The 13,910-nt window shown below is 42.3% G+C and overlaps 1 protein-coding gene across 2 annotated transcripts in view; it reads left to right on the forward strand.

The window, feature by feature from the left end:
• Nucleotides 1-13,910, forward strand: part of LTN1 (listerin E3 ubiquitin protein ligase 1) — a 146,281-nt gene that overhangs the window by 17,512 nt on the left and 114,859 nt on the right. For both annotated transcript variants that reach the window (XM_033942385.1, XM_033942384.1), the window contains exons 4-6: nt 56-286; nt 8,887-8,939; nt 9,998-10,178. In XM_033942385.1, coding sequence (XP_033798276.1) covers nt 56-286; nt 8,887-8,939; nt 9,998-10,178 — 465 coding nt within the window. The remainder of the gene's footprint in view (nt 1-55; nt 287-8,886; nt 8,940-9,997; nt 10,179-13,910) is intronic.

A 13,910-nucleotide genomic window follows, 5' to 3' on the forward strand; every position in this document is an offset into this window, starting at 1 on the left:
ATTTCACAATACATGCTGAAAGAGGTGTACTGCATTTACATTGTGACTTTTGTAGGACAATGACCGCCGTGTTCGAGAGGCAACACAGCTAGCTTTTCATCAACTCATTCTGAAAGTGAAGAAGAATCTGGCTCCTTATTTAAAAAGCATCATGGGGTATTGGCTAATAGCGCAGTGTGATGCGTACTCTCCTGCAGCATCTGCAGCAGTGATGGCTTTTGAGGTTGCTTTCCCTTCCAATAAACAATCTGAAGCCTTGGCATTCTGTAAAGAAGAAATTGTATCTGTAAGTATGTTGTTTGCTTTCATGGCAGTATTTGATGATGATTGTTTAAAAAAATCATTTAAACTTGTGGTTCCAGGCAAGAAAAAATATTGTTAATTATTGAAAAGGATACACAAACCTATCCATTAATGTTTCCCTATTCACCTACATTTCAAATTCTATCATTCTATTAGAGAATGACATGGTGACAAAATTCATCACCGTTCCCATCCCCGCGGTAAACTATCCCATGTCATTCTTTAGTGTCTATCTCAACCTCAGTCCTTCTACACCAGCATTCTTCAACGCAAGGCGTTTGAGGTAGAGGTCTGCACGGGAACCGGGATTGCGGGAATCCCGTGGGTCCTGCGGGAATCCCCCCCTAACCCACGGGACTCCCACGGGGACCCCCTCTAGCCAACGGGACTCCCACGGGGATGGAAGGCTTTGGAAGCAGGGTTCGTCCATATAATATAATGGACACGTCAGCCTTAGTAAAAGAGGGGGTTATAAGTTAATTACCTGAACAGAAAACAAAAAAAGGGTTCCACCAAAGAGATTCCACAAGGAAAACAGCGCAAACACAAAAAAAAAACTGTGGAATTGATGATCCTGTCAGAAGTAATTGCTGCTTTTTATGGGGACGGACGGGGATGGAGGTAATTCCTTTCGGGGATGGGTGGGGATGGAGAGGATCCTGACGGGGATGGGTAGGAGCGGAAAGGATCCTGGCGGGGAAGGGTGGGGATGGGTGGGATTTCTGTCCCCGTGCAACTCTCTAGTTTGAGGGTCAGTGGTTGGACCCATTCATACTCCAATTCTTCCCTCTCTCCTTAAAGAATAACATGGAGATGGTTTCCCACGTTATCCACGAGGACGGGAGCAGTGAAGAATTTTGTCACCATGTCATTCTCTAATTCCTATACCTTTTCTGGCAGCATAATTCAAAGCAGCAAAAGGTTTTGATGTACCATTTTATGTTGTTTTAGTGAAATAGTGAAATAGTTTTAGTGAAGTAAGATATTAAGGAAAAATAAGGTAAGATGCAATTTTCTTTTAAAATTGAGAGAAGCTAGTAAGAACTACCCTTAGAACCATAGGCAACTCTTTTTTGTTTTATGGTTGTTTTTTTGTTTTGTTTTTTTCAAAACCTACTTGAGTTCTCATATGGCTTTCACTTTCTCATCTTCCCACCCCTGATAACTTGCATGAAGTTTATTTTTTGTTCAAGATGGAGAGTTCCTTGTGTGACATTTCTAAAAACTTATGGCTATAGTACAAAGAAAAGGCATGAGTTTGATAGAGAGATCATATGGAAGTATCTGGTTTTGCAGTTCCATATCCTTTCAATTGGAAGAGAGATTGTATGTTTATACTGTATGGTCATGAGAAGCTTCCTCTTTCTGATTCTAGAATCTTTATCAATGCAAAAGAAAAAGTCTGAGCTGTTCTCTGCTCCAGGATCTTCAGAAGGAAGGGACTATCAATGAGAGACTCCATCTTGTACACTTAACTAGGGAAAAGAAGACAGTGAACCAAACAAAACCCCAAAACAAAAGCCAAATTACCATGTACGTCCATAATATACATATAACACTAAAATGCAAACATTCTTGAAAGTTGGTGTTTTATTTGACACTTATAATCAAAATTATGAACCAGAAATTAGATTTTCAAGAAAGATAGTGTAGAATTTTAAGAAGCAAGCTGATGTTGGCAGGTTTTGTGATTTAAAAAGTATTATTCACTATATATATATTTTTTTTTCAAAAAAGCTTATTGGACTCCTAGCATGCTACTTAGGGCCAATTTAACAAATTCAAATAAATGCTGGTGGCATTGTAATGGAAATTTAGGTGACTTTAAGCATATGATTTATGACTGCCCAAATATTCAACCATTTTGGAGATAAGTATGGAAAACCATATGCACTATACTTTGTATTTCTTCTCAGTTATCTTTTGATATTGTTCTCTTTTGTTCTTTTGCTTTGCCTGATGTACTAGACAAGTGGCATTCTAAGTTACTCTATATTCTTATGACTCTTACTCTGCAAATGATTCTCTCACACTGGAAGTCAGCTCAATTATTAAATACCTCTTTTTGGTGGGCTGCGGTCATGATGATTCATAAATATGAATGCAAAGCAAATTCCCTTGCTAATAGGAGCTTTAAAACTAACAAAATATGGTTTCCAATAACAAATGTCTCTTCTCATTTTTGAGGTAATTGTTACATTTCAGCTGGTAACTTTGAGTATAGTTTCTTATCCTAAAGTTTTACTGATTGCTTGTGATGCTTAATTTACTAAAATGAGTTCTAATCGAATCTTATCTAATCTTTGATCTTTGCTTAATTTACTAAAATGAGTTCTAATCGAATCTTATCTAATCTTTGGTCTTTGCTTAATCGTATGGTTACATACTCGTATGTACAGTATATTTAAAATTGTCTACATAGATGCTTTTTAGTCTTCTCTGCATCTATGTTTTACATTTATAATCATTTGTTCTGTAAAATCTCATTGTATTTTATTTAATCACTTGTTATATGTTAAACTTTAATTAAAAAAAAAACAACTATTATTCCTCCTGGGGGAATGTTGCACTATGTACATTCTATTCTGAAACTGTTGTCTTCCTTTAGTCACAAACTTCTCAGAAGGATGTAACTCATATCTTTCAACTCCTTCCCTTCACCAGTGGAGAATAGCTCCCTCTTCAGTTTTTTCATCTGCAGGTGAGCTGAGAATGCTCTGTTCATTTTATTATTTTTGGGTATTTTTGTCTGTCGGTTCTTTTTTCTGCATGACTTTGGTGTCTGGAGGTCCCCTTCTTGTGGGGTTACTCTGCTAGGGAAAGGACGCAGATCCACGAGGGTGGGCTGCTGCTCACAGGCCAATCTCTTGGAATATCTGTGGAGCCAGCCTGCTTTGTGATCCATCAAAAGCGCAGGATCCATTCCCTTGGGAGCTTGCTCATCCTCTGATTAATCAGAAGCTTCAGTGTAACAACCCTTTAGGTATCAGGAAGCTGGCTCTGAATCATCTCCCTTATGCAGCAGTAGAGAACGTTAAGGTTGACTTTCTAAGCAGGTAGACTCTGGATCCAAGGGAATGGCCCCTGTCCCAAAGAGCATTCAACCTCATTGTGCAGAACTGGGGAAGACCAGAAATGGATCTCATGGCCTCAGCCAAGAATGTGAAGGCACATCGCTTCTGCAGTTGAAAACGCAGGACTGGATGCCTTAGTTCAGCCCTGGTCCACAGAGAGTCTACTCTGTGTTCCCACCATGGGCCTTGGTGGACTGGATTATCCACAGAGTGGCAAGCCCCAAGGGTCTGGTAATACTGGTAGCTCCAGATTGGCCTCATTGACGTTGGTATGTGGATCTGGTGTGACTGCAAAGAGGAAGAAGTCTCAAGTTTCCAGTTCATCCGGAGATCCTCAGTCAGGGCCCAGTTCCCATGGAGAATCCAGAGCACTTTGGTCTCATAAGGGTTATTTGGAGGTAGCTGTTGCCTTTGACATTTGCAGCTTATGCTAAGACCTAGAAGGCTTTCCAGCTATGGTGCATCAAGGAACAGGTAGAGCCTTGGGCATCAATTCTGGTGATCCTGGCATTTTTGTAAGCCAGTCTAGAAAAAGGCCTAGCGATCAAAGTACAGATGGCAGTCCTCTTGTGCTTTCGGGCTCGGAGAGGTAAGTAGTCACTGTCATCTCATCCAGACATCACTCGGTTCTTGATGTTGACGCTCAGATTGCTTCCTCCATTGTGATGGCCTTTACCTTAATATTGTTCTGAAGGACCTCTCTCGGTCCCTGTACAAGCTTCTGTAAGACATGGACCTTATGGTCAAGATGATAGTCTCAGTGCGGCACATCTTGGAATTACAGGCTTTCTTTTGAAGAGAGTCTTTCCTCAGGTTTATGGAGGCTGGTGTCTCACTGTGAACAGTACCTTCTTTTCTACCGAAGGTGGTCTCGGTTTTTCAAGTCAATCAAGAGATCCGTTTGCCCACATTTCACCATATGGGTTCAGCTAAACAGGACAGGATTTTGCAGAGGCTGGGTGTGCAAAGATGAGTTCTTAACTACCTGGAAAGGGCCAATAATTCACGTCTCTCAGACCATCTTTTTGTGCTGACCAGCCAATTAAGATGAGGCAGGCCAGCCTCCAAGGCTTTGATTGCAGATGAATTTGCATAGAAATTTCTTCTTTATATAATGCCTGCAGAAAACATCCACCTATCTCTATTGCAGCACATTCAACTAGAAGTGTTGCTGCTTCCTGGGCGGAGTCCCGGGCAGTTCCACCCAATGAAGTCTCTTGAGCAACTACTTGGTCTACTCTGCATACCTTTACAAGGTTCTACAGAGTGGATGTGGCGACCTGAGAGGATTCTGCATTTTTAGTCCTCTGTGCTGTGGACAGGCTCATCTGTCCCTCCCTAGACATCTAGTACTGCTTTGATATGTCAGCTTAGTACAGAATTCTATGTACTTGCAACAGAATGGAAGATTAGGTTCTTACCTCGGTAATCTTCTTTCTGTTATAAAACAGGATTCCTTACAGCCTATCCTGTGCAGACTTATGATTCACCTATTTATTGCATCAAACATTGCTGGTTCATCATGGGACTTCTGTCATTTAGATGAGCATAAGAAAAGAAAACAGGAGTATGAATTAACATATTTTTCTTGAATTTTGGTGTTTTTTGTGATAGTGCTAGTTGTAATAGCAGATTGGTTAGTTTTGTCTCCGGAGATGTTCCTCGTGCCCTTCCTTCTCTTTTATTCTGTTTCAGTAAGGTTCGATTTGCTTTGGTACTAACTGAAGAGGAAGCTATTCTCCACTCATGAAGGGGAGGAGTTGAAAGATACAAGTAACATCTTTCTGCAAAGTTCATGACTAAAGGAGGACAACAGCTTCGGTACAGAATCTTATGTCTTATAACAAAAAGAACTCTGCATAAGGATTAGGAGGCAGTGGCAACTTATATTGCTGCTCTGCATCGATACTCCCCCTTTTAGTGTCCACACACGCATCCTTCACAGCCATCCTTACCCCCCCCCCCCAAAAAAAAAAAATTGCTTTCCTTCTCACCTCTGCAATCGCTCCACCCCATGTTGCATTTCAGACTATCACTGATCACAAATAGAAGAGGAAAGCAACTGTATATTGGGATGTGTGCTCTTTCTCTGCTGGTCTCCTGACGAATGCAAACTTCGTACTGTGGGTTTCTACAGTGCCTTGCGCAGTTAAGATTTGTTTTCATTGCCGAAGAGAAAGCATCCTGATGCTTAGCTGTTCTCCCCTGCAATGTGTTAGCTGATGGTGGTGGTGGTGGTGGGGGTGTGTGTGTAGGATGGGAGAGAGCTGGTATGTGCAGCAGAAGGGGGGAGAGCTGGTGTTCGTGTGCATTAGAGCTGTCCGATTCGAATCTATTCACTGATTCACTTTGGTAAATCGATTTGATTCATTTTCTTAAAAAATTTAAAAAAAAAAAAAAAAAAACGAGCTCACTGATTCAATGACCAACCCTCCCCCCCCTCTCTCCATGAAACCTGACATACCTTTGGGCTTCCTAAAGCAGGAGCAGCAGTGCTCTGGCCGCAAAAAGCATGTCCTGAGCGCTGTCTCTGGCTGTCCACTGCTGCTGCTCCTGCTTTAGGAGGGCCCGATGGTTTGTCAGAGCTCATGATTGGGGTGGGGGGGGTATCGGTCAGGAAGTGCTGCATATGTGCCAGCACTGTGGGTGCCCGAACACCCCCATTATTTTGGAGACCTCACATGACATTGTTACCCTTGGCCCTGTGGCTTTAGGGGCCCCCCGGAAGGCCGGCATGTTTCCCTCTTTCCACCATTGTCAGACGTCCCCTGACCTCCTGGTCTCACTTTAAAAACTAATTACGGACTGCAGAGGATCGCTTGTGCTGTAGCATCTAGCAGGCTGCCGGTGGCCTCCGCTGCACGTTTCCTGTGCTGCGGACCTGTCCCTCTTCTGACGTGATGTCCTATTTTGGTCTCTGATGGACCGCGGCAGAGGGAATGTGCAGTGGAGGCCACCGGCAACCTGCTAGATGCTACAGCACCGGAGATCCTCTGCAATCCCCTCAGAAGGCCAGGGGGACACCAAGTGGAGAGAAGGGGAACATGCCAGCCTTCTAGGGCCCACTCGTGTAGCTATTAGAAGTAGGCGGAGGGAGGGAAGGGGTCCAAAGAGAGGGGCATATGCTAGACTGAGGGGGGGAGGTGAAGGGGAAGAAATAATGGGTCTGAAAACGGGAGAAGGAGAGAGCTGGTGGACAGTGGGATGGAAGGAGAGAAGTTGGACCCAAGGGGTGGTGTGCAGGGAGGGGGGCTAGAGATACTGGATCGAAGGGCAGTTGTGAAGAGAAAGGGAGAAATGATAGACCCCGGGTGGTGGGGAAGGAGGGAGAGATGCTGGATGATAGGATAGTTGAGAAAAGGAGAGATGGTGGATTTGAGGATGGTGGGATCCATCGCTGCAGCGTCTCTTTCATTCTTCGGGCTGCTGGTAGCATGAATGAAGTAAACAAACTGACTTCTGCATCTGGAAGCTTTCCTTCTGCTACTGCTTCCTGGCCCCGCTTTGTCATAAAGCAGTAGCAGAGGGAAAGCTTCACTCATGCTGCCGGTAGCCCGAAGAACGCAAGAGTACTGCCTTATCGGATCCCATGGAGAACAGGAATGCGGGGGTGGGGGTGGGGGGTGGTGTTGCGATTTGCTGGAGGATCACGGGGAGGGGGGAGTGGTCATTAGAGAAATGCTGGACTGCAGGGATAGAGATGAAAAAAGGAAAGATGCCAGGCCTCCAGGGGAGGAAAGAAAAAGGGAGGACAAAGATGGAAGATAGATGGTGAGCATAGAGAAAGAAGAAAACGTCATATAGGCAGGAGACCTTGGCAAGCGAGTTAACAGAAGACAAACAGAAACCAGAGCCTGGGATCAACATGATTTGAATAACGACTAGACAACAAAAGGTAGAAAAAATAATTTATTTTCTGTTTTGTGATTACATGTCAGATTTAAAATGTGTATCCTGCCAGAGCTGGTGTTAAGACAAAAAGCGTGAGCTAGAACCTAACAGAGATAGGAAATGTCTTTTTTGTTTACACCACAGCACCAGCGTGGGTAGGAGAGGGTAAAGGGGGTGAGGTGGGTGAAGAGGCTACAAAATAATCCCATCTAATGAAATAATAGCAGAAACCTCATTTGGTATAAGCAAATGTGAAAACAGTTTTCAGAAACACAACTCTGGTGTTTTAATTAAATTGAGAGGAAAAGATCTCAGATGCCTTCGCTGAATAAGAATAGAAATTCAACCAGCATTAGCATTATCTTTAATCAATCAGAAAAACTTCTCAAGTGATAAACATGTAATGTGTGGTAAATGCTTGAAAATGTTAATTCTTTTAAACCAACAATAAATAAGCAATAAATCAATGCGCGTATCTTAGTGCTTGAAACTTTTGTAAAGCCCAAATCGAAAATTTTTTTCCCTGTATCGGGCAGCACTAGTGTGCAGGAGCCCCATGGGTATGCTGGGCCTTATGCAAATGAGGCTCTAACAGTGAGTCTGCACAAGTCAGTTGGGGCTTGAAAGCAGGGCTAATTGAAAAAATTTGGTCAACGTGTAAAGCTGGGTGTATATGTCATGAAAGGTGAGTTATATGTACTATATGAGGTGCCTGGTGATTGAGAAAAGAGCTGTGGGTATATGTGAGCTAGGGGGGAGAGTGGTTTCAGAATGCGAGTGTGCCAGACTTTAAGAATAAATGGGATACCCATGTGGGATCCCTACGAGGGTCAAGATAAGAAAATTGGGTCATTAGGGCATAGACAGGGAGTGGGTAAGCAGAGTGGGCAGACTTGATGGGCTGTAGCCCTTTTCTGCCGTCATCTTCTATGTTTTTATGTTTCTATATGTATCTGTGTTGTAGAGAGAGAGAGAAAAAAAATATTGGAAAGAGAGCTATTGGTGTATTTGTGTTTGAATGGAGTGTGAGGAAGAATGTCCGGTGGTAGGGAAGGGGGTGGTTGAGAGAGAGCTATGAAGATGTATGTGCCCTGGGCAGGGTTTCAGAAATTAGGATGAAAAGAAAAAGGGGGTTCTGCTAGAGGACAGGAAAAGAGAGAAAGAAAGCTTTGATGTGGTAGGGATACCCAGCATAGAAAGAGGGCACAGAGTATTGCAGTTTGTACCTGCCCCGGGGATCAGGATGTATGAAAGCAGGAAGTCTGGTCTGGGGGTATTTGCCTTTATACTAGGGAATTCTACCCAAAATCTTACAGATATAGTTTGCAGAATTTTCAAAATATTGCACAGAATTGAATTTTTTGCACAGAATTTCTCTAGGAGAATATTATGCATCATATTTTGTACTGTGTATTTCAAAATATTTTACAATCTCCTGTGAAAAGACAGTAAAAGTGACATATTTTTGTATGTACACTGGTATTTGAAGTGGTCATTTTATAAAAGATTCCAGTGTAATCTAATGATACTGTTGAGCTTTATACAGTAATGTTTCCATGGCAACATGGTACGTTGTAATTTTATTAAATAAAAACTTTTTTTGTTTTCTTTTACTCAGGTGCTACAGGATCATCTTCTCAAAGAGACACCCGATACGCTGAGTGACCCACAGTAATATTCTTAATAATACTCCTTTCGCATTTTAATCATTCATGAGGAATGGTCAGGCCCACTGTGCAGGAGTGTTGAGTGTAGTCAAGCTATCATTTTGTATGGTTTTTATGGGGCTGAGGAATTACGATAAATCTGTTACTTTTCAAATGCATTTCAGGGGTTGAAAGACTAGGGGCTCCTTTTACTAAGGTGCTATAGCATTTTTAGCGCGCGCTGAATTATCACGCGCGCTAAACCCATGCTACGTGGCTAGAACTAACACCAGCTCAATGCTGGCATTAGCGTCTAGCGCACGGGGCAATTCAGCACGCGCGAAAACCGCTATCACAGCTTAGTAAAAGGAGCCCTAGATTTTTACTGAAACTCATAGGAAAAAAATTATCCCATTTTTGGCTTGTAAATACATTTTATGAAAATAACTTCATTTCTTACTAACACTTTTACAGCTCTTTATTGAGTCAGCCCTTTTATGGATGGCATCATATTTGCATACCTTCGTATGTGCTTTTCTCTACCATACTTGTTGATTTATACAGGCAAGCCCAACCTCAATCTGTATTTTTTAGTTTGGGCCTTCTGTTTCCATTTTAAACTTGACCATGCAGCAACTGTTTGTGATTGAGATTGGGGCCACATTGAGCTTAGACCCTCAAATACTATCAAAGCAAAAGCAGATTTTTCTTCCAAGGCTGGATTTGGACCTGGATGCATCTTAGACAATAGTAGACTGTATAAAAATTCTTCCTCTGAGGCTGAATGAGATTAATATTCTTCCTTTAGAGAATTTCAGGGTTCTAGATATTTTTCAAGAACTAGCAGATCTCTATACTCCAGAAGCATAACTGGCTAGTTAGGCTGGTAGATTGCCCAATAATTCATGCAGTGATCTTTATTTATAGCTTTACATAATTCTTTATTGACAGTAATAATAGTAGTGAGTGAAAATTAAGGGGCTGTTTTACTAAAGCTTAGTGCACATTAATGGACTTTAGCTATGCTATGGGCTACATGGCACTTAATGCATATTAATGGCCATTTATTTCTTTTACTTTGAGGACTGTACCAGAGGAGGAAAGAGAAGCTAAATACTTTCGTGTTGTGACCTCTTCATTGTTGGCTTTAAAGAAGTTGATCTGCATGTTACCCATGAATGAAAACAATTCCTTAGAGGAGAAATTAAAATATCTTCTGTCACAGAACAAGTTTTGGAAGTACAGCAAACACAAAATACCACAGGTAGGGTGTTCCTCATGGTGTATGAACCTTATCGCTACTTGCTACCAGTAGTTTCAAAAACAGTGTGAGGACTATGTAATGTAGTTTATTCTTTCCACAGAACTGTTCTTTGAAATACCACATATACTCGAATATAAACTGAGATTTTTGGGCCAAAAAAAGCCCAAAAATGGGGGGTCTTGGTTTATGTTCAGGTCAGCACCCACCTGACACCCTCCTGGACCTGCTGCAGGCCTCCATTGAGCCCTGGTGGGCCGGGACAGGAGGGATCCGTCCTGTCTCCTGTCCCAGCTGACTGTAACAACTCTCACCTCCCTCCCGCCTCACTGATTAGTAAAAAGCATACTTTTAAAATCCCTGGTGGTGCAGTGTGAGCAGCTTGCCTTGCTCTTAAGTGTGTAAAGTGTGCAGAAATAAAGGCAATGACGCAAGTGTTCCCAAAAAGATCTTGATTTTATTAATTTCCATAACAACTATCAAAAGGCTATTTGCATCATGGGGTCTTTACAGAAGCCAAAATCTGGCATTTCTAGCAAAGAATCCCACTCTATAATAGTTGTTCACCAATATATACCTTCTGACCAGTATGACATCATCACTTGTCAACCAATCAGCCAACAGAGGCTGTCCTTAGGTTTGAACAAAGAAAATTCCCTTTGACATAGAAAAAAGTTACAGAAATCATATTTTTGTTTACATTAATTTCTGAATATGCATAAAACATAACATACCCAATATACTTTTTGTCATTCTCAAAAAGCTTAAATCAAACAGCTTGTCTGTGTCAGACAAACTTGTTTGGAAAAAACTGACAGTTTCAAGCATCACTGACACACATTCCTAAGTGGGCTACAAGTTCCCCTTCTTCCTATGCTGGAGGTCAAACTAGCTGACCTTTCCTGCTTTAGGCCTCTCAGAGACTGGTATTTTCATGGTAACAGTATCTCTAGCTTTAACTTAACCATTTCCAGATGTTGCCTCTTAGGCTCCCTTTAAGTTTATTAAATCTTATATATGTAAAACATTTGAAATTAAATATAAATCATTCTCTCACACAAATAGTGAATTCCCCTTTTCATATGCTATATATCGGTTTCCTGGTCTTTTGTTTATTATCCTGACTTTTTCAAAGTTTTAAATGTGTTTGCATGTATATAAGAACCTCTGATAATGACTAGGAAGGTCTCTGTCACGCCCTGCTAATGCTTCTGTGCAGTTGTGCTAAACCAGGCCTTCTTCAAGTGGTGAACTGGGGCAGGAGTGATCTTCCTACGCTCCTGCCCCATGCAAAGGCGTTATCTGAACAGCTATTGTGCAGTCTTGCAGGAACTCTGAGGTTGCTGCAAGAACTCATTCTAGCTATTCAGATAGTGGCTTTGCATGGGGCAGGAGCGTAGGAAGATTGCTGCTGCCCCGGTACACTGCTGGAACACTAAGGATTTTAAAGGTACACTTTTTATTAGGGTGGTGAGAGGGAGGTGAGAGTTGTTAGAGTCAGCTGGGACAGGTGGCGGAAGGGATCCCTCCTGTCCCAGCCCACCAGTGGACCACCAGGACTTACGGCAGGCCCAATGGAGGCCTGCAAGGCATTGGAAGAGAGGGACAGACAGGGTGCAGAGCCTTGCAGGGAGGGAGGAAGGGGGGCAGCGTGTAGAGCCAGGCATGTGAGGAAGGGGGGGGGGGGCTGGGTGCTGGTCCCATGGTGGCCAGTCCAAGTCACCAGTACCTATGAGACCTTTTTCAGTGGAGCTGAGGACTGCAGCTGTGTTAAGTGTGTAAGACTGGTGATTTGATGTACTTTGAAGGCCATTAAAAAAAAGTCTATAATATTTAAAGAATGACCCTTCTTATGGGTTAACATAGTAAGTGCAAAAGTGGAAATGTCCAGTCAGAATGGTGCACAAAAAGTGTCTTTCAACTCATCTGATAAATCCAAATGTCTTTATTCATCCAAAATAACTCATTCATCCAAAGTAACTCAATGACTCGACATGATCATGTTTCGGCCACCCGGCCTGCATCAGGAGTCTTAGGAGTCTTTGGTTTGTAGTGTCACAAGATTTGGAGCAACGGTTTGATCATTGTGCTTTAGATCATATTTATCCAATTGATACCCTAAGACTCCTGATGCAGGCCGGGTGGCCGAAACATGATTATGTCAAGTCATTGAGTTACTTTGGATGAATGAGTTATTTTGGATGAATAAAGACATTTGGATTTATCAGATGAGTTGAAAGACACTTTTTGTGCACCATTCTGACTGGACATTTCCACTTTTGCTCTTGTTTGTTTGATATCTGTGGATTTGTTTCCCCTGTTAACATAGTAAGTGACAAGATGAAAAGATTCTAAGAATATCAATGACATTATGATCATAAATATTTTCCATGTGCAAATTTAAATGACCTAATATTAGTAATCTTGAAAAGTGTGCAGAAGCATTTAAAATAGATTCATGTAAAAGTGGCAGAAATTTTTTTCCAATTGTCCAGGAGGAGGGGCGTTATAGGTCATATAGTCTTAAGGCAGTATTTTTAGTAGCCATTTCCTGAGCTCAAATAATTTCAAAATTACAGACAATGTCTTTCCTTATTTCATAGAGGCAGGCATGTGTGGTGCAGTGGTTAAAGCAACAGCTTCAGCTCCCTGAGGTGGTGGGTTCAAATCCACGCTGTTCCTTGTGACACTGGGCAAGTCACTTAATCCCCTCACTACCCCAGGTACATTAGGTAGATTGTGAGCTTGCTGGGACAGACAGTGAAAATGCTTGAGTACCTAAATAAATTCATGTAAACGGTTCTGAGCTCCCTTGGGAGAACAGTATAAAAAATTGAATGAATAAATAAATAATAGGGTTCCTCTCCCCCCCCCCCCCCTCCATGATGTCCATTTTTCATTTAAATGAAGCTCTAATTCCATCCTTTTGTAGAGAAGATGATAGTGAAAAGTTTAAAATTCCTTTATTTTCTAGATGTTTGCCATGTTCTCAGATACTTAGAAGTCTCTAATGAATTTAGGAAATCTGATGGACTGTTCTTTTTGGTGGTACAAAGAGAGGTGAATGGACTGTTCTTTTTGGTGGTACAAAGAGAGGTGAATTGTTTTCTAAGGCTAGCATAGCCCACTGACTCAAGGAGTTGTTAACAACCACCCAAGAGCTTAAAAGCTCATTCTACTAGGGGTGTAGCAATCTCTTGGGTAGAGGCATGTGTGATGACTCCCTCAGATATGTGTAAAGCTTTGATTTGGTTATAAGTACACCCTTTTTTTTTTTTTTTGGCTATTTTATAGCATTGGAGAGGAAGTTCTGGGCCAGCCAATTGCTGCCTGGCTGGCCTGGAACTTCCTCCCTGACGTTAGAATTGACGCCGGAGGTGAAGTCTTGTGAGTCCGGCGCTTGTACGCGCCAGGCCTGGCTCGGGGAAGCAGCAGGGAGAAATCGGTGAGGTGGTTTGGGTGGGGAGGGGGGTGAGGGAAAGAATCAGGAAAGTGAGTCACGGCACAGCTGCCAAATTCACTCCTCCCACTAAAGATTAAGGTCACATTGATATAAAAACAAGCTTGATGTCAGAGAAAAAGAAGCACAGGCTGTCGGGTACAGCCAGGGGAGGAAGAAGAGTCATTTCTGCTACCTCTTTCCTGGGCAGCATCACATCAGTTTCCCCTGCCTGCCACTTCTTTTCTTATCCAGATCCTATTTCCCTTTTCCTGTCGTTTCCCCCCCCTCCCCCG

This window comes from Geotrypetes seraphini, chromosome 4, assembly GCF_902459505.1.
Source record: "Geotrypetes seraphini chromosome 4, aGeoSer1.1, whole genome shotgun sequence".
NCBI lineage: Eukaryota > Metazoa > Chordata > Amphibia > Gymnophiona > Dermophiidae > Geotrypetes > Geotrypetes seraphini.